The following is a 26684-nucleotide window of genomic DNA, read 5'->3' as shown; positions in this document are numbered from 1 at the left end:
GCCGGGGCGGGCACAGCCGCCCGTCACAGGCCCGGCCCCCCCGCCCCGGCTGCCTCTCCATCGCTGGGTTGAACGCCCCGGGGCGGGCGTGCGGCGGAAATCCGGCCCGGCGAGACACAGCGGGCGCTCGGAGCCGAACAGCCCTCGGTGGGAAAGCGGCTCTGGGACCCGGGAGCGTGGCTGAGGGTCCCGCTGTCCCGCCGGGCTGCAGCCGGCGGGGACGATGCTTTGCTAAAATAATGCCCTTGAATTTGTTTGTAGTGTTTTTTTTGTTTTTTTTTTAATGTATTTTAATGTATTTCTCACCCCCTCACGCCCTGACATAGTACCATATATGTGTGATTTTACAATTTAAATTAGAGCTGTGTTCTGCTCTACGCCTTATAAGCTCCATTGTATTTCTTGCTTAACTGCACCATAAACGTTTAAAGGGGGAAAAGACCTTTTGTAGCTGGAAGATAACGGCAATACCAGACTTTGTTCTGCTTAATGGGTACAACCCACACCTGCGATAAGTCTTTATTGTAAGTTTTATTTGCACTATCTTTAGTAATTGTAGAAAAAACCATGCCCCATGAAGCCATAACCAACAAACCAACTCCAGGTCCTATCACAGGAGGCTGATTTTCCAATAATCCATACAAATTCTGTGGAATTGTTGGGAAGAGAGTTCTTCGGGACAATATTTAGATTCTCCATCACAATTTGATAGTACAGCAATTCTTTTACTTTTTTTTTTTTTTTTCCCTCTCATCCCACAACCTTGGGTCATTGAAAAACTTACTATTTTGAGCAGGAAGAGCCATGAAATTCATAGAAAGCATGCTCAGAGACACCAAGAAAATTAAGTAGTAATCATCCTGGTCATTCTGAACTTCGAAGCCATTGACACTAGAAATTAGGAAATTTTTCAGTATCTACTCTGCATGTTTATTTTATAAGTATTTTTATAGAACCAACAGAATTATCTTACTTCCTCTGATCAAGCCCTCCAAACAGTTAAACATTTCTACTGTAAGTAAATTTACAGCCATATTTCTTTTGGTTTTGTTTTTTTTGAGCAATAAGGCAGGTCATACATTTGTGGGGAATGCTTTAAATAAGAAAAAATAAATAAATATGGGCCTTATCATGGGTATTAAATTTACCGTACTTTTACCACTGCTGCATCATAGATGTCATGTGTTTGTTGAAATGAACATATTGTATACATACAAGAAATTTTCCAGTGTAGATAAACACCTTGAGTGCCTGTAGGTTTTTGTGTAAAGCAGATAATGTACTTATATTTCTAAGAAAGGGGATGCTGGGGAAGGTATTTCCTGGAATAAAAGTTCTACTTACCCACTACTTGTAAAGAGGCCAATGCAAAGTAAATTCTACAAGAACACGCAGTTACAGAAATGGTTTAGAAAACACAATCAGTGAAGAGCTTTAGAAATCCCTGAGAAGGCAGTTGTGTTAATTCTCCTGTGTTTTATGACCCTGTGCGTGGATGTAATGGATTTGTATGTGATAAGTCACCATGCTCAGCTAAAGTTTTCCATTTTGTGGGGAATGATTGCACAGGACCAGCAGTACAAATCTCAGTGGCATTCCTGAAATACTAACACAACCTACACTGCAGAATAGTGTCATTAGAACTAAAAAGTTTCTGTAATATAAAAGTGCTGCACAGCCTTACACAGATAATGTATCTAAATACTCAGCAATCACCTTCCTTCTGAAATACTAACACTTACTGTTCAAATTTCAAATAGCAAAAGATTAGATAGTAGGGGAAATAGAATATGCATTTCTCCTCAATTCTTTTTATTTTAACAAGTCATTTCCTGTTGCAATAAGTGCTTAAATACAGCACTAGGAAAAAGATGGAGTTATTATTTATTCTCACTGAAACAATTTATTATTTAGGCAACATGTCTGTTGATAAAAATTTAATGTTTCAAGTTATGAGAATGCAGAAGAACTAAAGAGCTTCCAGATGGATATTAATATCTGAAAATTGTATTATAAAATGTAAATTAACAGTCACCAAACTGTAGCTTGCAATCAGTAATACTGATGATTATATCATTACTGTAATGTTAGAATACTGTTGCAATGCTAGCTTCTTACTTGCCAAAATAACAAAAGGATATTTAACACTATTCTGTTTGCTCATTCTGTTCCAACTAGATCAAAGTAGCAGAGTGTTCATATGTTAGTAGCAAGTTACCCATAATCCAGCAAATGCCAGACGTCAACAAACCACTACAAACAGGAAATGGTTGGAAGAAACTTTAAATTCAGTTTATTTGCCTTTTCTCTTGGATTGTCCCATGCAGTACTGTAGAAAGAGCTACCAAGAGCTAGAAAAGCAAGAGGACTCAAGTTCTGCCCCAGTAAATTTTAGAGTCTAAACCTTCAATGTTTTGAGTTGCTGTTCAGCAGCCTTGTGGTAGGTGGCAAACATGCCAGATTTCTGGGTTCTCACTTTTCTCACCTTTTAAAGCTTTTCAGGGTCCTGAAGTTTTTGCTTTTGGGCAAAAAAACCCCCTTGGTTTTACCAGTCATGAATTTCATTACCTAGCTAATCTTAGGCCAGTTCTAATGGTGTCTCCCTTCCTGAGTGGTTCCGTGTGACAGCTCCTCTCCGAGCATACCTTGAAGGGATGCAAAACAAAATCTCACTGTGGTGCACCAGCTTTCTGCAGCAATTCCAACCATAAACACTTGCCAAAGATGGAGCACAGAGTGTTTGAATCCCACTGCTGTGTGGCTCTGGCTCCTTTTCTCCCAAATCCCCTCACTGCTGCTCTATCCCAGCCAGCCCTGTGCCTGCTCCTATTTGTGATCACACATGACCAGGTTATTTATGGGGGGAAGAAACTTCTGGTGAGGCTCTTGTGCTTTATTCAGCTGAAGGGAGGAAGGTGTTGTAGCCCAGTAAACAGGATAATACCTGGATGCCACATCCTAAGAGCTTTTTTCCCAACTTTTGCATTTGAGAAAATACAAAAAAACTGCATGACACAGCATTCTGTAGTGTTGCATCTAAACCCATTTGTGGTTCCAGCTTTTATTTCAACATATTTGGCCCAGGGCCCTAATAATAACAACAAGAAAATTGCAAAAGATTGCTTGTTTATGTAATGTAAACCATGCTGATACCAGCAGTGGGTATCCTGGCCATACTCTCTCTTTTTTCCCCAGCAACACCAACTGACTTTATTTTATCTTGATAAAGATGGGAAGAAAAGCTCCAGCAAGGCCAAGAAATGTGCTGTATATTTAAAAATAGGTTCCAAGATATCTTTTAGCTTATGTGATGGAAAAACAAAAGCCAATCACCTGAAAAAAAGTTAAGGTTTTCACTCTTACTTAAATTAAGGAAAAAATTCCTTCTAGTTTCATTATGAATTTTGAATTTGCAGTTCTTTCCTTCAGCATGGTGCCACCCTAGCTGCATGCAGGCTTACAAATATTTTGACTTAATAGTTTCATATTTCTTAAAAAACCTTGTATTAGCAGTATTTAAACTAGTTATAACAACTAATACTAATACTTTCATGCAAGAGTAAGAAATGGCAGTAGAGTATTTCAAATACTTTTGACTCAAACAGATTTCCTTTTCTCTAAACACTGGTCGAGTGTTTGAATTTTCCATATTCATATTTCATAGAGGCAAAAGAAAAGTGACTAAAGCATTTAACAAAAAAAGTTTATTACCAAAATACAATATTAAAGTCAATACGTGACAAACTCCTGTAAAGCAAAATAAATTATTCTACCATTGTACAGTATTCCAGAAGGTAGTTAAAGTAGTACTACAGACTTTGCTTCATCCTTCCAAAGAGTTGCCTATCAGGAACACAATCCTAGAGAGAGCTTAAGGCATGCAGCTTAATGTGCTGGATAACTTTATAAAACAAAACTCATCCTATTTGATAAGATACAGTATCAGAATTAACTGCAGTCTTTACATGTCAGTTTTCTAAATTTCTTTATACTTTGGCTATAAAAGCAGTGCCATAGTGTTACAATACCTTTTCTTAAAAAAATACATGTACCCATGTCCATGAATATCAAATGCAAATGTAAATTTCTATTAAATATATCTTAACAAATGTTACTTTGAGCACCAACTGTACATTGCTTCAAATGATTAAATAAGTGCTTATGAAAGGAAAATACAATAACTCCGACTGAATCCCACTCTATTTTTCCAGGTCAAGCATTAATCGGGAAGATGAAATATGCACCCATTTTTCAGTACAGCCAAGTATGAATGAAGTTTGCTCTTTAGTGGAAGTACAGGCATTGCAAACAAAGCTGCAAGTTACAGTTTGTATCACAGAATAAAATCTAATTTAAACAAACAGCGTGTGAATAGCTGATTACCTGGTAGTGCTGTGACTGAAGAGACAGAAATAGTTTAAAAGCTTAAAGGGGAAATTTGCAGTGTTAGTGACTTTGAAATGTGCTTAAAACCCCTTACAAAACATGCAACCAAGCCAGCCATACACTTTCAAAAGCAGATAACCTGAGAAACAATTTGCTTTCAGAAAAACTAAATCTATAATTATTTCACATGCAGGACTTCTGACAAGTCCCTGGGAATTATGAGTAGGTAACTAATTGCAAGCAGCATGGAGACAGCTAAAAAAAGTAAATCTCTGTGCATATGGGAAAGAATTCTTTGTTGGCATTTGTCAGGACTGATAATGGTTTCTAGAGGCAAGTAGCTTTCTGTTTTACAGGAACACATGGTCAAAAAGAACAAAGCAACGAGATGGCAAAGAACAACTGTGAACAGACACACATCCTGCTTAGGAATCCTGTGACACTGATTCCTGGTGCACTGCACAGAACGCTGCAAGTGTGGCTTCCACACACACCAGAGCTCTTCATTATAATTCAAGGTTATTGGCTTTTGAAATTTTGGTTCAGTGCCATCTCCTTCTTAGCTTGTGAATGCAAGTTTTTCCTTCTTTATCTTTCATTAGCTGAGCAACTTCAACATAATTACACAAAAGTAACAGTGTGGTAAATATTATTTCTGTGAATACTGACTGGTAGTTTAGCATTACTAGGGATCTCAATGTCCTTTAATTTTTCCAACAAATAGGATTTCTGAGTGTGAAAGTTGAGATACATTCCAGATGATGTAGTATTTTCACATTAATTCTATACTGAAGGTAAAATAGCAGTGTCAGTAAGACAATATGGATATCCCATTAAAAGTTCATTATCTCCACTGGAATTTGGGATTATGTAAATAAATAGTTTTTCAAATGTAAAATCCATCTGTAGGAATATGAAAAATAACTATTAACTGTAACATACGTATTTAAAGTATCTCAAAAATTCAGCACAAAAATGCTTTGACCTTATCTCCTGACTGATTCTTCAAGTCAAACGTGTACTTTCTGCTATCTAATTTATAAACAAAATAATACCTATTTAACCCAAAAGAAGAAGTGAAATTGAGGAAATCTCTTGAAAACAAATATCAAATATATTTCAAGTCATAGTGCTTTTACCCTGGCCTCTACATTTTGTGCTGCTTTGCGAAGCTGTGACTTCTGTTACTGTTTTCTTCTCCTGGTTGCCACTTCTAGGCAGTGCTAGCACAATACAGACACTCCATGTGCCAGCCTCTCACATTTACAGCTGCAGCTGATTTCTGCTGCCAGAAGGGTGTAAATAAAGGAACCAGAAACCCCTGTTTTCCTAAGAGTAAGGAACTTTGCAAGTATTGAGCTACTAAAAATCAGGTCACCACATGCCCGTGTCAGCACTAGGCAAGCTGTTGTTCAGCTGCCATTCATTAAAAGCAGGAATACATGCCTGAACTAGGAAGTTTAAATCCGGGTGCCAAAGGGCTTCTTTGGAAGTGATACTACACTTAATGAATCTTTCAAGGAATTAAGTGGCCAACTTGATAACCTCAACAAAGTTTCCAGGTAATGAGCCAGTATAATAATATTCCACACTGATATACAGGTGAGTATCTTCTACTGCCAACTGCTGTAACTGTAAAAGCAACAAACAGAAAACCCCCCCCACACTGTAATTTTAGAAGCTGAAATTTTTAAAAGGATGAGATTTCTATGTGTTTCTTAGACAACAAAGTAATCTCTAATTCCCTTTATCAATCTGTATTACAGCCTGTAGTAAATTTATTCAGTAAGTGACTGGATAGAGTTTTGGTTTAAGACAGTTTGCCATTTCTTTTTTTAAATATGATTTTCTACAGGAAGATTATCTTTCAGCTCATTATTTCTACAGTTACAGCTCTGACAGACAAGTGGGAAATTTGGCCAGCCAGTGGCATTTCAAAGATTGCCAAAGAAAGTAGGCGTCTCTGAAAATCCCAATTTGTGCTCACCTACATCTTTTGGAATCTACATAGATTTAATCTACATCACTTTGTGGCAATTACTGTTAATATCTTGTTCTCTTCAAAATCATTGCTCATCCATACTGCAAAGTAATCACCACAAATGGAAAGTAACATTATAAGCTTCTCTTTTTTTAAATAATTCACCTGAATGTGTTAAGAAAACCATGAAGAAACAACAGGTTATTGTTATAAAAAAATAATCTGTTACACACTGTGAGTTGAAAAGATAGAAGTTTTGTAATTAGGATCCAATCAAACAAATAGTTATTAACAAAATGCTTCTAGGCCCTTCACCTCCTGCTGCTCTAAATCAATGGAAAGGATGGCAGTCTGCTGTAAAATGACTTGGGAGTTTGTAAAGCCTTAAAAATAGACTGAAAAATGGAACTCCTGCGTGTGAATACAACACATACATGTCCTGGCGCACCATGTCCTGGCGCACCTCCGCTCTCCCACCTTCCAGAAGCCAGCCAGGGGGGTTGACCAGATCATACTGTAACAGTTTTATCTAATCTGTTGCCAGATCACCTTTCAAAAAAGAGGGTAAAAACCTTCTTTGCTGAATTACTTGGAAAACAACAAAGAGGGAGGAAGAAAAAAGCTTTTCAAGTGATTCAAAGCTTTCACACCTTTGGGTTTTAAAGTACTGTGCTAATCCATTATTACTGACTAGTACCTGACAGGAAAAGAAAAAAATCAACAATCCTACATTCTTGGCACCATATAAAGAAGTAACAAGTTAAAATGATCATTCTATTCTCCACACCTTATATTTATCTCTTAAATGATTCATCGGTCCCTGGTTAAAACACTGTACTCCTACTGAAACAAGAACTCAGGATGGGAAATCAAGTTTTGCTTGCAATTCTTCTCTTTAGCAAGTTTCTCAGGCAAAAAATAACAAAGAAAGAAAATATTCACTCTAGGAAATCCTCTCTTAACTTACTGCTTCACCTAGTTTGTATTCTGAGCCGTGCTGTGGTCCTTGTTTAGAATGATGTTTATGATTTCACCCTCATGTTCTTTCATATGATCCAGCAGATTTTCTTTGTTGGTAGACTCAAAACCACAAATGCAGCAGCAGAAGAGAAGAACACAGTATTCTGTGCCAAGATGGGGTAGAGTAGAGTTCTTTTCTAAACTGCATGAGGTATTCATCAAGGTAGGTTTTTCATTTTCATCAGAACCTGAAATTTCATTTGTAGTCTGGTTAATTGGCTCTGTAAAAGACACCAAGTTGTCTGAACTTCCTAGTATAGGTACTGCACTTTCATCTGTGCCATCTAATAAGGTTTTGTCAGTGAGCTGTCCTTGAAACCTGAAATAGTAATAAAAAACAAAACAAATATTAAAATACATAGCTATTGCTTTTTGCTAAGAACTTTATTTTCAGTCAGGGTGGGGTATTTGAAAGATAATAGGGCTTGACAGTAAATCAGACATACCTACTGCTTTGTGAAATTGCATCATTAATAGCCTTGTTCACTTGCTCATAGTTATAATTTTGGTCACTTGCATGTTTCCACATGTGGGACTTCAGGGATGGAGGATGGCTACATACATATCCACAGAGAGAACATCTGGGGGAAAAATGGAGAAGGAAAAAGAGAAACAATTAAAAGTTAAATTTTATTAGTCTAGTAATGGTTTAGTTCTTCCAAAAGGATGAATAAGCACAGAGATCCAGAGTGGACCTTCTTCTTAATCCCCCTTTTCAGTTTCATAACTGGGTTATATTAGTTTGCAAAGTTTCATCCTGAAATGTAAGACTGCTTTTTTAGGGTCTGAGAACTTTTTAATCTATTTTTTTTTTATTTCCTAAACAATTGAACTGAAATCTTATCTGTCTGGCCTGATAAAACTGTTTAAACATTGCAGAAATGCAGTATTTCTGCTGAGTGCAGAAACATGGCATCTGGCAGGGAGGTAGAGCTCTCTCTGCCATTGCTCTGAACCAAGCAGGAACTGTGTAATTAGCACTAATTATGTCAATTGAACTAATGAAGTCTTTCCCGGTATAGCAGGTATTAGTTTATTAAGGAGCACAGAGTTGTTGAAGTTGGAAGGGACCTCTTGAGATCACATAGTCCCATCCAGCGCCTCAAGCATGATCAACAGGTTGCTGAGCATCAGATTCTGAATATATTCACAGATCAGGATTCAGACAGGTGATCATTTTTTCCACAGAATTTTCCACCAGCTCTGGGACCACAAGACAAAATTTTCTATTTCCCTGTAAAACACCATCCTATGCAGTAAAGAACAAAACCCTGAAGAATAAATCCTATTTACAGGGAGATGCAGTGTATATTTATGGACAGAAATAACCCAAGACTGATCAAATGCTGTATAACCCTTTTCATGCAGGAACACACATCAGAGGAGGGTTTTTTAATGTGTTTTTTTAAGATGATAAATTAGTCACCTCAACATGAAGGAAATGAGTGGTACTGCATGACATCACTTCAGAGCAGGATGTCTATTTGTCTTTTGGATAAAAAAGCTATTCTGCTCAGCTGCCTTCCACTTTGGAAGGCTTCAGTTCTCCAAATCCCATGGAAAAGATCAGAATCAATTGAAGGTGACCTTGTGCTAATAAATTATAACTAGGAATGCATCTCTGCATTCCCACGTGTTACTGTAATGAGTCTGTTAAAATTACCACAGTACAAATCAGTTTTTGTAAATCTTTAAGACCTTTTCAGAAATGTAACCTGGAAACACACGAATGCCTACATAAAACCATATTATACACTACAATTCAGTAAGGTTTTATGACTTTTCTTAATAACAGGAGGGTATAGTCCAAAAATGCCCTGAAAATAATCATACATAGGAAACTATTTCTGCTCAGCAGAAGATTGCAGAGAGCAGCAAAAATCCCCCAGGTTAGGTGAAAGCACAGTACATGACCTTGCTTATGTAGCAAGGTAATTTTGTCCTGCTGGGGAACAACAGGTGTGTCCTTCTAGTTCACTTTACTGATTTGCAATGTGGGGTCCTATTTGTCTCTTTTCCTTCTCATTTAGAGGCTTACAAAGAAAATACGTGCCTTCAAAGATAGGTGAATGTATTCTTAGATTTGGAATCTTAATATGTCTTATAAGGCTGTTAGAAAATATGTCATTAGATAAAAGGCAGACCTTGTAGTTCATTTATAGATAAAATTAGGCCATAATTTCTTTGTAAAGCACAAAGTTCAACCAATAATTTCATTTAATGTACGCACTAGTCTCACCATCCGTATGGTTTTCTGAGCCACTAACACTGCTTGGTCAGTGGTTTGGGAACACAATCTATGAAGTCACAGCCCAGTGCTTATTTTTAGCCCCTTTTAAATACTCTCATTTTTTTGAAGCTCATTAATTTACTCAGGTGATTTACTAATAAAATTTACTTTGCTGAGAACAGTATCTTTTGAGTCAAATACCATCAACTATTTTGGCATACAGTTCAAAGCATACACAGAAACTCCCAATAGCTTTTAGCGTGCTGCACTGCACTTAATGATCATAGACTTACATTATATGCAACAATTTCTCAGAGAAACAAAATTCTTTATCACCGGGTTCAGTAGCAGAAGTCTTACAATTCCATAGTATGAACTGCCCTACTTTTTGATTTGTGCTGAATTATTAAACTTCACTGCTCAGGTATATTCTACATTGATATACTGAAGAAACAATTATCTTACAGCTTTGGATAGACTAATTCCTTGGGGACCAGGGACCAAAGTGTGGAGTTTTCCAGTAATCTGTGGTAATACCAAGAGCACTCAGTAATACTGTGGGAAGTATGACAGCTGAGCAAATAGAACTTAATGCTTCTAGGAACATTTTGGGGAAAAACGCAGTGGAAGTACTTTTAAGTTATAGAAGCAGCTTTTCTTGAGAAGAAACCTCTATGTGAGTGTGCTTTATTTAGATTCTTCATATTGACTTCAAAATCTTCCTCTAAGAAATATTCAAAATATTCCTCATTTTCTTTCCTTTTCCATCCCAATTTCTATTTTTCGTTGCAAATTAGTAGTAGATATAATTACACATATTTGTGCCAACTTTCTCATATATCTGTATGAGAAACAACCTATATCTATGGACAGACCATAAGAGACACTCATCACTTAATGACTATTCATACTGAATCTTAACTAGGTGATGCCAACCTGGATTCCTACTGACATGTACATGCAAAGTCTGTGCCTACACTGGGATATTAAACAAAGCCAGGGAATGTTCCTGGATGCTGGAATTTACCTGTCTATAATGTTAAATGGTAGAAGCGCCATGGCATGGTTTTGGCTCATACAATCTTCTAAACAATTCCAGGCATGCTTAGGTAATTAACACAGCCCAGAAACTACTTGCAATAGGCAGTTTGTGTGCAACCACTATATTCAGGAAAGCAAAAGCTGAACTCTGTCCCAGAGGGAAGTCATGGACACATTCAATCAGCCAGCAGAAGCATTGCCTGGGAATGCCATGGCAAATCCATCAAAAAAACCCCCAAACAACCCTCTGGAACACAGAATGACTCTAGGAGGGAAGGTGAGAGAATCTAAACACCGCTTGAAGGTAACAAAACCCCCGCTGCCAGAGCTTTTTGCCACATGAGCCCCGTTACATACTTGTACTGTTCCAAGAGCTGCACTGCCTGATGCTCCTGGGGGTGCCGCCTCATGTGGCACTTCAAGCTATTCATATTTGTGGTGGCGAAGTCACACACGCGACATCTGAAGAGACAACAACAAGTGAACTAATCTGACAATTCACTGCTGACACTGTTCCAAACCCCAACAGCTATGAGAATGCAATGGTACCTAGAAAGACTACAGCTGAGGACTAACAATATTTCCAGAACTCCAAGTTATGATGTTAACCTGCTGTTGGGCACTGAGAATCTTCTGCAGCCCAAAAAAGCCTCCACCTTTCAGCAAGCATCACTAGGCAAACAGATTGTTCCTGAAATCTCTCTCGTGCCCCTCTCCCGATGTGGGTAAGCATCACTAAGTGCAAGGGAAGTGAGGATGCAGGTGGCTTGGTGCAGCCTTCCCAAAGGCACAATGTGACCCCCTAAGAGCTGCAGGGGACAAAATGTGCTCTACTTAATGCACCAGCAATGTTCTCGTGACATTGTAAAAGCCAAACCAGTAATAAAACACCAAGTTCCAAACCTTTATTGCTGAAAAATAAGTCAGTGACAAGATTAACATATTCAGATTTAAGTGCCCTAAACATGTCACATCATGTCATTCAAATTTTTATTTTTGTTTACTTCTGTCACAATATTTTTGTATAAAACCAATACATAAAGCAGTCTAAATCCATGGATTTAGATCCCAAAGTATTACACAAACTCCTTGTTATTCATAAATGTCAATATACTACCACACAGCTTTCCTGTATCTACCATATTAAAACAGAAACCATCAAGCTCAGCTAAAACTCTTGTGCATTTGTTTGAACTTTAGGTGTTTCTTTTTTGTTTTTTTTAATGGTAAAATATCCAGTTATGAAGTCTGGTTTACAGAGTGTGAAACAGTTTGAGACTGAGGGATACTCAGCCTGAGAATACTCACTATATTTTTGAAAGGATTTAATTGTGCAGTATTAAAACCCAGAACATATCAAATCTACAAAAACATATCATTTAAGGCCCTACAGCTTGGTTTCCAGCAAGTTTTGTCAAACAAATTATAAAATATGTTTACAGCTCTCAAAATGGCAGCAATATAGTAAGTTGCTGTTTGATACTATGGAAGGTTTGAGGAATTCATGTTTCAGAAGAAGAAATACCATAAATACTGGATCATTATGGTTTTCAGGCTTAAGTATCCTGCCAGGTTTTCAGATTTGTCGAAGGAGTTTATAAAAAAATAATAAGAGAAGCAAGGCAGATGGGTCGGTTTGTATTTAGTATGCAGCAGTCTCTATCACCAGTGGAAAATTTCCAAGGGTTCCTAAATCAAAACAGGCTGCTAACACCAATTTGAAAACTACCACGTACAAGACTCTACAGTAGCTGCTGCTCCAACCTCACTAAGTAATAAATAATGGTAATAGTGAAGGTTCTGAGGAGAAAACAATCTATTTGTATTCCACACTTGCTCTCTGAGTAAACATCTTGTGAATTTTTGCCGGTGTTATGGGATATTATAATGCACAAATCAAAATACAACATGTCTTCAGCATTTGTTTATCCAAAAGAGAAAGTCCCTGGCTTAGCTCAGCATTTCAAGGTGTTGAGTTTCCAGAATTTACATTAAAGGTAGAAGTTTACATTAAAGACCAGCTCAAAAAATCTACTGACTCAGATCTATTTTCTAGCCACTAGAGAGGGACAGAGATCCACACTGAATGAGCACAGATTGAATTTGGGGGAATTTATGCAGCAACCAATAGGAAAACGCAGGATTTATTTTTTTGCTGGGGACCTCAGCTCTGTAGTATTACATATTTTAGTTATTTTAGATACCCAAGTTCCTGTATAAATCCATATGATACCCTTGTAGAAAACTTATAAAATATGATCCTAAGTGAGTATGTTACTACTGTTAGAAGCCAGTGAAAAAGATGAGGCACTTGGTGACAAGGGCAGAATTTTTCCCCCCTCTGTAGCAGCTGATGTATAAAGCAATAATATGACAACGTAGAACATTTTGCAATAAAGCAAATCCAAAATGAAGTCAGGTGTGCAAAGGTTTTGAGAAATATATTATTGCTGTTGGCCAAAGTCCAGTATTATAACAGAATTATCTTCCTGTCCACATATGAATGCTTCAAACTGAAAACAAGCAGCAGACTGCCACAGCAAAAGATGCATTCTGGAAAAATTAGCAAATCTTAATTACATAGTTTGAGTCAGCCAGCAAGTGTGGCTCCTTCAGCAATTTGCAGTAAAATAATGTAATTGCAGTTCTTTACCACCAGCTTTCCCAAGTGCATGAGCAGTTCAGTGACCCTGCCAGGGTTAGGCAGGCCCAGGCACTCACCTGTATGGCTTATCCGAGTTATGAATCCGGCGGTGATTCCGGACACCGACGTAGGTTGTGCTTGTGTAGTCACAGACATCACACCTGAACAGCTTCTGCACTGAAGACTTGTTTCCTATTGAAACAAAATCCTTTCTTTTAGAGAGCTGCAATCAGCATTGTAAGGAAATTATCAGATTATAATTTCATCACATCTGAATTATGAAACATAAATTAACATTTTAAAGTAATAGTTTTCAATGTTGATAAATATTTAAAACTTTTAAAGTATTAAACAGGCAACAGACAGAGGTAATAAAGATATGGTTTATTTTACCATACTGTTCTGCATTTGCCCTGCCATTTACAGGAATTATTAAAATTTTTGGAAAACACATTCTTTTTCTCTATGTGGACACTTCCTTTCTCCCTCCAGCTGGGTAAAATCCTGTGTTGCAGCAAAAGGTGGTAAAATGTGGGACTGCTGAACCCAGCAGTTTCACTGCTTTGCAGAATGCATCAAATCAAAGGAAAAGACAGGGATTGAGAATGGATGAATTTCAAACTGGCAAACATATAGGAAAGAAAAACAAAAGACATCCCAAAGCTCCTAAATCCTCTTTATCATCCACCATACACTCACACATTTGGAAAGATATGAGAGGAGAAAAAAAAATAGATATTGACCAGATGTCTTAATAAATAATCTGGAACTTATCCAAATTACTAAAAAGCAATTATAACAAAAGTAATTTTTTCCTTCCAGAATTCAAAAGAGTCTTGAAAAATTAATGGTTGCAGAGACAAAGGCTAATGACTCCTTAAACACAGGAAAATGTGTGCCCACAAGTGCAAGTTGGAATATTTTTGAGATAGAAGTGTGTACACTTTAACAGCCCTGTCCCTATTTCCTTACTGAATAATGGGATTGATTTGGGTTAAGATATTAACATTTGGGAGGAGGAATGGCATTTTTCATGCAGGCAATTTTCCCACTCCAGCCTATCACACTGTACCTCATGCGCTCTTTTTTTAGGCTGAATTTTCTTATTATCAAAACAATTAAAAGTCATGATGGCAAACCTCTTTTAAGGAGACATTTCTTTTTCCACAGGCAGGCACTGAATTATGCCAAAAAGGGTTCTAGATGTATTATTCTGATTGATACAGTCACATAGCTAAGTTCAACAGTAAGTGAAATTTACAACTAATTAAACTTTCACTCCAAAATTTAGCACTTTTGGTTCAAGATGCAAAGTAACTAGGAAAGGCTGATAACCCCAGATGGTTATTGTGAAGAATATATAGTATATAATGTAAAATAAAATAGCAGTCTGAATGCAAAGACAGTGAAATAAAATTGGAATATTGTGTGTACCAAGATAACCAAAAATACATTCCCTATATTTCATTTTAAAACATGACACAGTGCTCACTCTTTAGCATTCTTATAAGAAATAATATGGAAGTATTATACAACAAGCACTCTTTGCAAGTCAACCTTAAAGCAAAATGGATTGGAATTTTTCCTACAAAATGCTCATAGAGTATAGTTTTGTTTTTCCTTTAATATAAAAATTATCAAAACAATCCTAATTATTTACTTGAAGACTTTGGAATTTATATTTCTGCATTATTCTTTTATGTTTCTAAAACATTCATGTAGGAGAGGTTAAGTGGATCAAGGACACCCACTGGGCTGCAGATCCATGGGAGAGCAGGGGCTGTACTCTGCTTCAAGGGGTTCTCCATCTTAAGTTCTGCAGCTTTAGAATAAACTGATTCCAAATCTATTTTCTGTTATGAATTTGGTATTTCAGTGGGCAGGCAGTTTAAAACCAACAGTATCTAATGAGATTTTTAAAGCATTATGCAAACATACTAGCTACAGAATAGTTTTAAGAGGCTCACACCCAGCAGCACACACTTAGGAGCAATTATTTATACCAATCACCACTTTATATTTATTCCTTCCATAAAATGCACATAAATTATAATACATCATATAATCTCTTGCTGTTGCAAAATAGCACTTGTGTCCCTCACCCCCTCCCACTGGCTTATTTCTTGTGGGTCTGGGGCCTGTTTTGCTTTCTGGATGGAAAATATCAGGTCTCCTATAAGTGAATATGGAAATGACAGATCTTTGTTGCAGCAGCAGTAACAGGTGCTCCTGTAATGCTACTTATTACCCTATTCCTTCATTATTAGACATTTACAATCTGATCATATCCAGTGTCATAATGCTCCTTTTAATTTATTGCAGAACCATGATGAATAAAGAGACTTTTAGGACTAACTATTTCATAAACAAGAAATGAAACTGTTCCAGCTCAGGCATCTTTCACATAAACAGATGCTATGCCATAAACTTCTTTGTTTTGTGTTGTTTTATAGGGATGACATCTGTTTGACAAGAGATTGCTGTACTGCAGTGGTGCTGCAATTTGATTATAAATTGGTTCTGAAATAATTTAAGCATTGCACAGTATGAGTTAATAAAAGTTTAAAAGGAGAACTGTTTTCATTCAAGCCACATTACTAAATTTCATGTGGGGTAAACAATCAATTAAAGTGCATGGCTGGAACAGATATAAGATAATAATGAGAAAAAATATTTATAAAAGCATCTATAAATTAATTGAAAGCAGGCAGGTTTCTTGAACAGGGACTTCCTTTTCATGGAAGGGGATATTACAAGATCAGGATGTAAACTGTAAAACAACCTCATTAAACATACTAATTTCAAAAGCAAATAGGACTACTGATTTTCACATTACCAGGACTTGAGCTCAAACAGTAGTGTTTCTCCAAACCTGACATGTTTCAGGCATTGCAAGGTGGTTATTCCTGTATCACGACATCTTTAGCAACACTGGTTTACAGCAAACAAAACACTGTCTGAAGCAATAGTCCAAGCTGTGGTTGTAGATATTTGTTAACTTGCTAAACCAACAATGTTTTATTTCCTATCACTTCCATTAAAACATTTATGCTATCTCTTCTGCAGAAACCCCCACCATGCAATAGGAAACATTCCCACTCCCAGCAGACCTTGCCTGGCTTTGAAGGGCTCTCTCAGGCTTAGGTCCTGGGGATGTACTGAGCACTACAGATCAGTTACCTGAATTTAAATGCCTTCTGCATTGATGAGAGCAAAAAGGAGCTGGGAAGGGTCATTCTACCTAAGGCTGATAATTAACTTTTAACTTGCATACTGAAAGCCAGAAAAGGAGCCAGTGTGAGCTAAGAGTGCAGAAGCCGAAGTTGGGAACTCATTCTGTTCTGGTATGTACCAAGCTGTTTTGGGCAAATCATTGCCCATCCACCCTGGCCCATGCTGGTCAGTGCCCTTTTTCACAAGAAATTGCATCCATTTTAACAACTTTTGCACTCACTGAGCAGCTGTAGAGGAAAGAGTAGAACCCAGAAATTTCCACTGCAACCTAAGTGCTATTAGAGTGCACATTTTGCTGTCTAAACAAACGAGAGAGCACAGTTAGGACAGAAAAGAGCTTTGTGTACAAAATGGAAATACTTCAGCTCACATTTGTTCAGAGACCATCTAATTACTAGTATTTATCCATAATGCTCCAAAATTGCAAAATGCTAATAATTATAGTGTTGCCTTCAAAATAAAAATGCTGTAAATATTTTCAGTAGCTGTAACTCACCAGAAAAGAGGATGCATTCACACTGCAGTGATACACAGTGGCTCTCCAGGACACACATTTTCTCCTAAACCTCAGAATTCGGTTATTTTTCCCCTTATTTGATTACCTTTATGCATCAAGGGTTTGTTTGTTTTGTTTTTGTTTTGTTCTTTTGTTGCTGTTTATGTTTTCCAAACAAACACTATTAAATTAGAAGCAGATCCACAGTTAAACAAACACAAGGCTCTAAGCAACCTGGTCTAGTGGGAGCTCTCCCTGCCTGTGGCAGGGCTTGGAAAGAGAGGAGCTTTTAAGTCCCTTCCAGCCCAAACCATTCTATGTCTCCATGAAAATGCATACCTACTGTTACCCTGGCAACTACTATAGATACAGGTTGCATATTTAGAATGCCTTACATTTGCCTCGCTAGGGCTAAAATAAATGACTCATTGTGGACATTACCATAATTAAACAGAAATTTCTAAACTCAGAAGGGATGGCATTGTATGCATATACTGACAGCAAACTACATTACCATGGTGACTTTCAAAAAAAGGCTTTCTTTTGTTTAGGTCATTTGGAAAATACCGTAGCTGCTGAAGGAAGGGGGAAAAAAAAAATGATTTTCATCTTAAAAATCCAGACTAATATTGCATATCAGTTGTTTTTCACAAGAAGAAATGCAGGGTTTAATTACTGGGGCTAAAAATATATCACCTACCAATAAATGCCACCTCAAGACTAACTATGGTAAATTTTGCCTTCTGGAAAGAACACACATTTAAGGTTATGAACAAGCATGAAAACATTTCAGCACAAGAGATCTTAAAACCAGTTACACAAATAAACAAGTAATGTTATGAGTGACTTTTTGTAATTTCAAGTGTAAATATAAACAGTACCTTCTCTTTCATCTTCGTTGGAAACGATTAGTTTGTTAGCTGTAGCTGTAGTGAAGAGATCTGGAAGACTGTGTTGTTCTCTTTCATGATTTCGCAGCTGGCTCTGAAAAAACAGTTCCTAAGGTTTAAATATACACTACAAACATGCAGTGATCACTGGAATATTGCAATCATCTGTGACATTGTTACTCAAGCTTTAATGTCAACTGATATGGAAATGTATGTTAACACATATACAGATTATCCCTTAGGTAATTTCACTACAAACAAAACAAGTAAATATGAATTAGTAACATTGTCTGATGAGAGTGACTCAGAGGATTCTATGATTTGTGTTTGTTTAGAAATCAGATTTTCTTTTTCCCCATTCCCACAGACAAGTGGCCACAGTTCTTCCTCCAAAATTATTGTATTCCAGAAGCAGTATTAGATTAGAGGCCTGTGTGAAAATTAACTCAGTTTTCTTAGACTTCAGATTATACCAGTCCTGTTTCTACTTGCTTAGGGAGGAGAGAAGAGAGAGCCTTTTGCTACCCTACCTGTCTATTTCTTCAAACTGGGACTACATGACAGTAAATATGGGAAGATTTGCATGAGCATTGCCTCTAAGAGGTTCAGCTATACAGCTGGGTACCGATGCAATCTGTTCTACATTACTGAGTACTGAGTTGAGTACATAGGAAGTCGCTCACTAATGCTTAAAATAGCAATTAGGAAAATGGCGGAGTGTATTATTCTGCTCTGCTATGTAATCTTTCAAATCTAAGTTCTACAGAACATCCAACACAACAGTGGAAAAAAGAAAAAATATTCTGCTTCTATCTGTCTCATGTTACCCCCAACTGCCACACTCACAACAGGAAGGCATGTTTGAGAATTCTTTTAAAATTTCAGCTATTAAGTTCTTTGATGTTTCCATTTCTTCCTGCAGTTGCTATGTGTGGGCAGACAAACAACACAATATTATTATATCTGTAAGACAATTCTCAGGAAAGAAGTTCTGCGAGGAAGCAAGGTTATTTCAGTGGGTAAAGCAGAATAATTACAGTTGAACTGGATATTCAGCACGTGCTGCTGGCAATAATCCCTAATGGTAATTACAAGGAAGCCAGGATATCAGACTGAATTAAGTTAGAAAGAGGGATCACCAGTTATTAAAAAAAGCAGCAAAATAGGTTATTTAGCGATTCTAGGCAGGCACGGGGAGGAGCTTTACCTTGTAGTGGAAGGACTCCTCGCACTGCTTGCACTGGTACATGCGAGCTTTGCAGTGGTTGATCATGTGGCTCTCCAGGCCCTTGCTGTCGCCGGCGATGTGCTCGCAGATGGGGCACTGGTAGGGCTGGCGCTGGCGGTGCACCCGCAGGTGCTGCTTGATGTAGCCCTTGTTGCCGCTGCTGTAGTGGCACAGGCGGCAGCGGTACGGCCGCTCGGCGCTGGGGATGAACTCCACCAGGTTACTCCCAGCCACGGCGGCGGCGCCGGCAGTTTGGCACTGGGCGTTGTCCTGTAATTCTTTCAGGATGTCATCGTCAGAAGCATTCTGGTCTGTCCTCTCCTTCAGCTTTTCAATGACAGTGAGCAGTGACATACTGATGCCCATTTTAATTGGTGTTTCGGACAATTCCGGTCTTTCTTTCTTTATCTCAACTATTGCACATTCACTTTGGTTTAAGCCACTGAGGTCCTCTGAAGGATCCTTAAGTGAGGACACCACTTTAGAATGAGCCATGCATGGGCCATCAGCTCCTCCCTGTCCTGCACCTGCATCCACAGCATCTTCTCCAGTGAGAGCCCTGAGGCTGGACGGTGTCAATTCTGCAGCTCTAATTGGCATCGTAACAAGAGCTTCTGCTGCTAAGGAGTGCAGTCTCAAAGACTCTGAATTTGTCCTCCTTCGTGCAGGAGGCACATTTTCATCAGCTGTTACATTTTTATTAGCACTTAATTCGTTATCTTTCTTCTCGGTGTTATTCCATTCTATTATTACTTCTTGAATTGCATCTGAATGATAAACTTCATCAGGTTCTTCACAGGTAACAGAGGACTCCTCTGAGATCAATTTTTTTTCTGTTTCAATGTCAGTGTTCATTAAGAATGGCTTTTGTAAAACACTTTCTTCAGCACCTGGCAAACGCTCTACTATGACATTAACGTGACCCTTCTTATTTGGACTACAACTGATGATTTTCTGTGCTGATGACAGCAGGCTGTCAGTTATCAAATTGTCTGGTTCTGTATCTGATACAGTCTCCTCTACAACCTCTGTAGTAGGAGAATGCACCACGGACTCACTTAATATCTCTTCCTCTTTCACACTTGACCCTACGGGTGATTTACACGACAGTTGCTCAGAATTGCAAATCTGAAGTTGAAGAGAAGGCTCGCTATGGATATCAAGTTCACTGTTTTCCAAAGAAAGGACAACAGTATCCACACTATGAGGTGGGTGAGTTACAACAGTCTCTGACAAGCTGGTGGTTTCATTTTCTTCCTCAAATATGGGGTAGGAGCAATCAACCTCCCCGGCGTGTTTCCAAGCGTGTGTTTTCAACATCCTCTGCTGACCACAGGTGTACCTGCAAATTAAACACCTGTACATGCCATACTGCTCGTAGGTGTACCATTTCCTCCTACCCATTTCAGGCACAGGAGCAGACTGAGTTGTATCCTTACATTCCAGATTTCCTGTCTGATCAGTCCCTGATTTGACACTTCCTTCCACTGGCCCTTGCAGAAATGAACTTGTGACATTGACACACTGCTGCACTTTTGTCTGGATGCTGTTTTTACCACCATTTTCGTGGTGATTTTGGAAGTGGGATTCAAGTTCTTCTTGGCTTTTGGAGGCAAAATGACATTCTGAGCACATTAATATCACTTCATTTTTCTGCCCATGTTGTTTTATATGTTCTTGTAGAGTTAAGAGCGAAGGCGATAAAAACTTACAGAGACCACACTGGTAGCACGTCACCTTTTTTTTGCTTTGTGGAAGACATTCAGTCACAAAATAATCTGTTTGTAACTCTTCAGTCTTTTTAGTAGCAATCACCGAGAGCTCGATAGCTTTAGCTGGGATTTCACAAAGCTCTTCCGCGTCCAAGGACTGTGCAGATGCATCGGCATGGGAACGTTTCTTCCCTATTAAAAGGCATCTTTGTGACTTCTCACTTTCAACTATTTTGCTCAGCTTCTGGATAACGTGGATCAGGGGGTCAGTTTTACATTTTCTCTGTTCTTCACTGCTCTGCAGTGTTGGACCAATGACTGTTTCAGAAATCAGCACAGCCTCCTGCTCCCCAATATTTGGCATCAATACTGCAATGCTGCTTCCTTCTTCCATAATATCTAGGAGAATAGGGGTTATAAAAACCAAGGATTTATACCTGCACAATAATGAAAATACAGCCCAGTACTATTTACATTTCTCTCTCTACCAAACACAGAATCCCAATTCCACTAACTTAATAAAAATTTTCAGAATGGCTATGGAAACAGCCAAAGATACTGGGGATATTTAGTGGATACTGTGGATGCTATTCAATACAACTGGAGGGAATAATTCCATGAGAGCCTCCAAGCTGTACAAGGGCAAGACAAATATTTTTCAAGTGTAAGCTGAAGAACAGTGTTACAGCTATTCTCTTTTTCTTTACAAGCACTACACATTTGAATGCTAAACATGAAAATATCAATTAACAGTAACTGGCATATTGATGTTTAAAAGCACGGTATGATATGAAAATATATTCCTAATGTACTTTGATGCATTGATGCTTCTAAAGCAGATGACAATTTCCAACAATGTAATTTACAAAAATAAGCAGCTTTTTTTCCCTGAAATGTTAGAAGAAAGTAATTCTGGCATTAATTTGCATTAGTCATTTCACTATGACTATTTTAAAGACCATTCAAATGTCAAATCATACTTCTCATTATAAATGTTGTTTTCTAATAAACTTACTGACTGCACCTGTTTCTACAATTTCTTAATTGTAGGGAAAATCAAGGGGTACTAAAGTTATAAAGAGCAATTATTTTCTGTTTTGAGGGAAAGCTACAGGCAGTCACTATTTCCAATTACCCCTCCTTTAAAAATATGAAACCATAAACCACAGGCAATAATGTGATAGTGCTGGAGGTCAAATTAGAAGCGAGTATACAAAAGTTTACACGAAAATATACCTTGTGATGTGAGCAGAGCTGTGGGGTAGGGGGTGAAGGAGCTGGTTTTACAGATAAATTTACTTCTTAAAAAATATCTAGAAATAACCTATTCAAGTACCACTACATATACACGCATATATTTTATGCCAAGTTTTTATATACTATTTATAAAACTGAGAAACTAAAGAGATAACGGATATTTACTAGTCATCCTTGAAAAATTAGGCCAAGTTAATTCATGTGGATTTTTAAACTTTTTTTTGCAAGAAAGATAGAGACCAAAAAAGAATTTCCAGAACTGGTCCTAAAAATCCACAAAATCCGCTCACTTCTACTTATGGATTTAGTGTACAGCATTACAATGCAAATACACATAAGAGCAGGGTCTATGGTGCCTCTTTCACACTAAATTTCCACTCAAATTACCTTCATCTGCCATTCAGGTTACAATTCACATTATCCTCAGAGCTATCAATATAAGCAATGTTAATTTTTTACTATCATCTGCACCTCATGTTAAATATTTCAAGTTGAAAACTATTGTTTGAAAGCCACCCTATTTTGGTTATATAAAAACACTTTGGTGTTCATTTCATACTGTCTGTAACTTGTTTCTAAACCACAATGAAAAGTGAACAAACCTGCTTTTTCCCCTGCAAGCAGATTTAATGAAACACTCAAAGGAGTAATGACCACTTGAAATATTTTCAATCTGAAGATGGGGAAAATTGGTGCTACCTTAAATTACCCTTGGTACTTTTAAGACTTTGTAAGTAATACTAAAGAGGCAAATGTTTTCCTTACCTGAAAGCAGCATAAAAACTAAGAGGAAAAATCCTTGACAAAAGATGATAAAATAAACATGCTGCCACATACTGTTGCTATGTCAAAAGGCAAACAGAGGGATTACCTTCAGCTGTATTGATTTGGGATGCTTGGAGCTGATCGCCGCTACATAACTATGGTATAGATGCGTTATGTCACTCTTTGCTTCGAGTTTAATGTTCACTGTTGAAAACTTTGATTTTTAGAGGGGTGGTAGGAACTGTACACAAATTATCACAGAGTAAGTTGGAAGGCACCCACAAGGACCATCGAGTCCTGCTCCTGTGCCTGCACAGGACCATCCCCAAGGGTTACACGTGCTCGAGAGCGCTGTCCGAGCGACCTCCACAGTAATTACAGTGCAGCGTGTGGCGACGCCAAAGGACGCGAGGAAAACGCCTCCGAGCCGCCCATTCCAGCCGCGACCAACACCCGCCGGAGCAGCGCGGCGAGGCAGGGCGGCACGCCCGCAGGGCAGGGAAAGCCAGCCACGCTTGGCACAACCCGGCTCTCACAGGGCGGTGTGACGGTATCGCGGCTCCCGAGGGCAGGGCAGCTCCCGGGCCGGACACCCTCCCGCGGGATGGCCCGAGCCCCCGCGCCGCTCCGCTCCGCGCCCGCAGGTGCCGCCGGCGCGGCCCCGGCAGCGCTCCGGCCGCGGGGCAGCGGCGCCGCTGCAGCCGAGAGCGGCGACGAGCTGGCCCGCCGGGATGGCGAGGCGGTGAGGAGGGAAAGGGAGAAGGGAGGGAATGGAGGCAGCCCCGGGCCCGGGAAGGCTCCGCCGGGAGCCGCTGCCGCCCGCGGCTCCGCACATGGGCTGCGGCGCGTCCTCCCGGGGCCGGCCTGCCGCCGCTCCTATAGCTCTGCCTGGCACCCGCCCACCCGCCGCTACCCGCCCGGCGCCGCTGCTGCTGCCCGCTGCCCCAGGGCCGTCCCGCCCGGCTGTGTGCCGGGAATAACGGAGAAAAAGCCCGGTTATCCTCACCTCCGGCCACCGCTTCAAGATGGCGACGATGGAGCCCGTGTCACGTGACACGCGGGCCCGGGTCAGGTGACCGGCTGGGGGCGCTGCCGCCGCGTCAGCACCGCCTCCCGTTGCCATGGAGACCGGGAGGGCCGGGGGCACGGACAGGAGAGAGAGTGTGAGTGTGAGTGAGTGTGAGTGAATGTCAGTGAGTGTGCCCGTGAGTGTGCCCGTGAGTGTGGGTGAGTGTGCCCGTGGCCGTGTGTGCCAGTGCCGGGTGACACGGCACAGAGCCAGCGGGGCAATGGCGTGTCCCTGCTCAGTCTGACGGCCGCAGCCGCTCTGCTGATGGCACCCGGCCTTTGTCAGCCCCTCAGTGTTCCCATGGCCGGGGCCCAGCCCGGAGCACCGCGCGCTCCAGAATCGCAGGGTCTCCCGAAAGGAGCTTTTTCCAGCACGGTTTTCGGTTGTGAACACCTGTAGTTAACAACAACCTCCACTTTTTGGGTCTAAGGCTGTCACGAAGGTTTAGCGCTTTTAAGTGGGCAGAAATTCAGAGTTTTACGTACACACTACATGTCAGGGGCTACCTTGAGAGCCACGTACCAGGAGTGTTACATATTTCATATTCTATATTTCATATAGACTGAGAAGTCAGCGGAATCATGAGCTTCAATAGTGATTTCAAAAGTGGCTGGCTGATGGCAAATAAAATCCAATCTTCATTTCCAGAGTGGGGATTGAAGTGTATTGATGTGGAGATTTGGATTTGGAGGGATGTGGTGAAATTGTAGGAGCTTTTTGCAAGGTCTCTTCCTCCCACAGCTAAGAGATTTTTTAGTGATTGTATGTTGTTTCATAGATAAATGGTCCTTTTGAAGTATATGATCTTTTAAAAATAATTTAAAATCTGGTGTCATTCAAGAGATGGATTTGACCATCATTTCAATAGATATCTCTAATTTTACTTTTTCTCTTTGACTCCTTGAATTATGAAGCTCTGTTTAATTATATAAAGTTTTAAGACAATTTAAATCCTATCCTATAATCTCTGATTTGGTAAGAAAAGCGTGGTAATCCTTTGATAAGGCTTTTTTAAAAAAAAATAAATTGATGTCAGGAAAATGCAAGGGTACAACCTATCTTCCCAAAACCTATTAAATGCACTTAATTTAAAAAAAAAAAAAAAAGTACAACTTTAAGCTGTAATGTATTGACAGTGTCAAAGGTAGTAGTAATAATAATGGCAACTTATTTCAGCTTTTTCTGCCATATTAAGTACAGCATTTTCATAGAAAATTATTATTTTTCATGTACCCTGTTCCTTTAAAAGCTTTGTTTCCATGTCTGTATGTCATAGTTTAATTAACCAGTTACCGGAATTGAATCACTCTTGTAGATACAGGATTCTCACCCTCCTTTTTCCAATCAAAATATGCTAGGATCTGATAGATCTGAATAAAAAATACTGGGTTGATAATGAGTAATCATCTCCATACATTCTGTTATTCTTCTCTGTTGTAATTAAACCTGGACGAAATCAAAGATTTCATTCTCTGTGCAGGTATGATTGTACAAAAAGACAGATTTAGATTTTACACTTTTACATTAATTTGAAAGGCTTCTTAATTCACAAAATAATTTTCCTATTTTTCATTTTCATTGCTTTCAAGTTGAAAGAGACATGAAACCAAATGAAATCTGGATAAGGCACCTCTCCCTGAGCAGCAGAGATGAGACTCTTGTATTGAGGATAATATGTTCAGAATGTTGATGTTTTTCTAAAAGTTTATACAAAATTGCTTCCTAAGTACTGTAAATATGTACAGAATGTCGGTGGCATGAGTTTTATGTAAACATTATAAGCTTAATTTAAAAGAGTAACACATAGTCTAGAAACACCAGGTGAATTTCGAGCTACATCAGCAAAGATGCAATCTTGAAGTGAAAACATGCAAAGTGTGCACAGCTTTTTGTGTACACTTTAACCATAACAGAAATCTACATGTAGCAGCTTTCCTTTAAGGTGCCTGTTTATTCTCTGTCCTCAGTCTTGAAACTCTTTTCAGTCATCAAATGAACAATTAGGGTGGTTTTCATTAATGACCTGTACCAGCAATCAGTTATATAATTGTCAATGAAAAATCCAATTTAGCCTATGAGTTTTCTACATTTTTATTCCTTGCAGTTCCCAAACCATTCCAAAAGCTTTATAATTTTCACATTATTATACTGTGTTATACAACTGGAGTCCCTGACTTTATTGAGTGGGCATTAAACAGATTTGTAGCTGTGTGTACAACAGAAGTGAACTTTGCATGGAGCCCTGGTTGGAAGGGAGGCTTTGGCTGGTGCATCCCTTTCTGGGTGAATGGTGCCATGAGTGCTGTGTGAACACTTGGAGTGGCATGAGAAGATAGAGAATTCAAATTTAATATTTCACCTAAGTTTCAGTTCTTGGTAGCCTAGAGTTAACCTTTATTGTGAGGTGAATCCACCATAAAAATTGGATTTTGCTATCACATTACAATACCACTGGCAAGTAGGGATTTTTCTGCTATCTTTATAGGCCAACTACAACACAGAAGCCTGGATTTAGGTTTTTTCATTATTTTTGGCTGACAGAATGTTTCATATTGTCTGTATCTGCTCATAGCTGTCTTGTTTCTGGGTAAAAAAAAAAAAAAAGTTTAGAGTGGATAAAATACAGTTCACTGTCACATGAAAAATGAAATGTTTGGTTCCTTCAAAAATGGTGGAAGAATTTGAACATTTTCACGCAGGTGTACAAGCATGGTACAAATACTTTGATTTA

General features: G+C 38.9%; 1 protein-coding gene across 3 annotated transcripts; it reads right to left on the bottom strand.

Moving 5' to 3' along the window:
• Window positions 1–3689: 3689 nt before the first annotated feature.
• ZNF507 (zinc finger protein 507) lies at window positions 3690–23979 on the bottom strand. 3 transcript variants are annotated; one of them, XM_015640163.2, is made up of 7 exons: window positions 23891–23979; window positions 19130–21261; window positions 17914–18016; window positions 13380–13494; window positions 11016–11120; window positions 7834–7968; window positions 3690–7706 (listed from the first exon to the last, which is right to left on the bottom strand). In XM_015640163.2, the coding sequence occupies exons 2-7, from the start codon at window positions 21254–21256 to the stop codon at window positions 7343–7345; spliced, it is 2949 nt and encodes a 982-aa protein (XP_015495649.1). In that variant the 5' UTR covers window positions 21257–21261; window positions 23891–23979; the 3' UTR covers window positions 3690–7342. The 3 variants fall into 3 exon arrangements, with proteins under 3 accessions (XP_015495649.1, XP_015495650.1, XP_015495651.1); XM_015640164.3 differs by lacking the exon at window positions 23891–23979 and adding an exon at window positions 22991–23397; XM_015640165.2 differs by lacking the exon at window positions 11016–11120.
• Window positions 23980–26684: the final 2705 nt, after the last annotated feature.

Source organism: Parus major, chromosome 11 (assembly GCF_001522545.3).
Source record: "Parus major isolate Abel chromosome 11, Parus_major1.1, whole genome shotgun sequence".
In the NCBI taxonomy this organism is placed as follows: Eukaryota; Metazoa; Chordata; class Aves; order Passeriformes; family Paridae; genus Parus; species Parus major.
The sequence above is the reverse complement of the archived record's forward strand: the minus strand, read 5'-3'. Positions and strand labels throughout refer to the sequence as shown.

Coding starts and splice junctions, on each gene's coding strand:
- ZNF507 (XM_015640163.2), bottom strand. CDS start 21,256: ATGGAAGAAGGAAGCAGCATTGCAGTATTGATGCCAAATATTGGGGAG. Junction 18,017..19,129: donor AGGAGTCCTTCCACTACAAG/GTAAAGCTCCTC, acceptor CTGTTTTTTCAG/AGCCAGCTGCGAAATCATGA. Junction 7,707..7,833: donor GCAATTTCACAAAGCAGTAG/GTATGTCTGATT, acceptor TTACTATTTCAG/GTTTCAAGGACAGCTCACTG.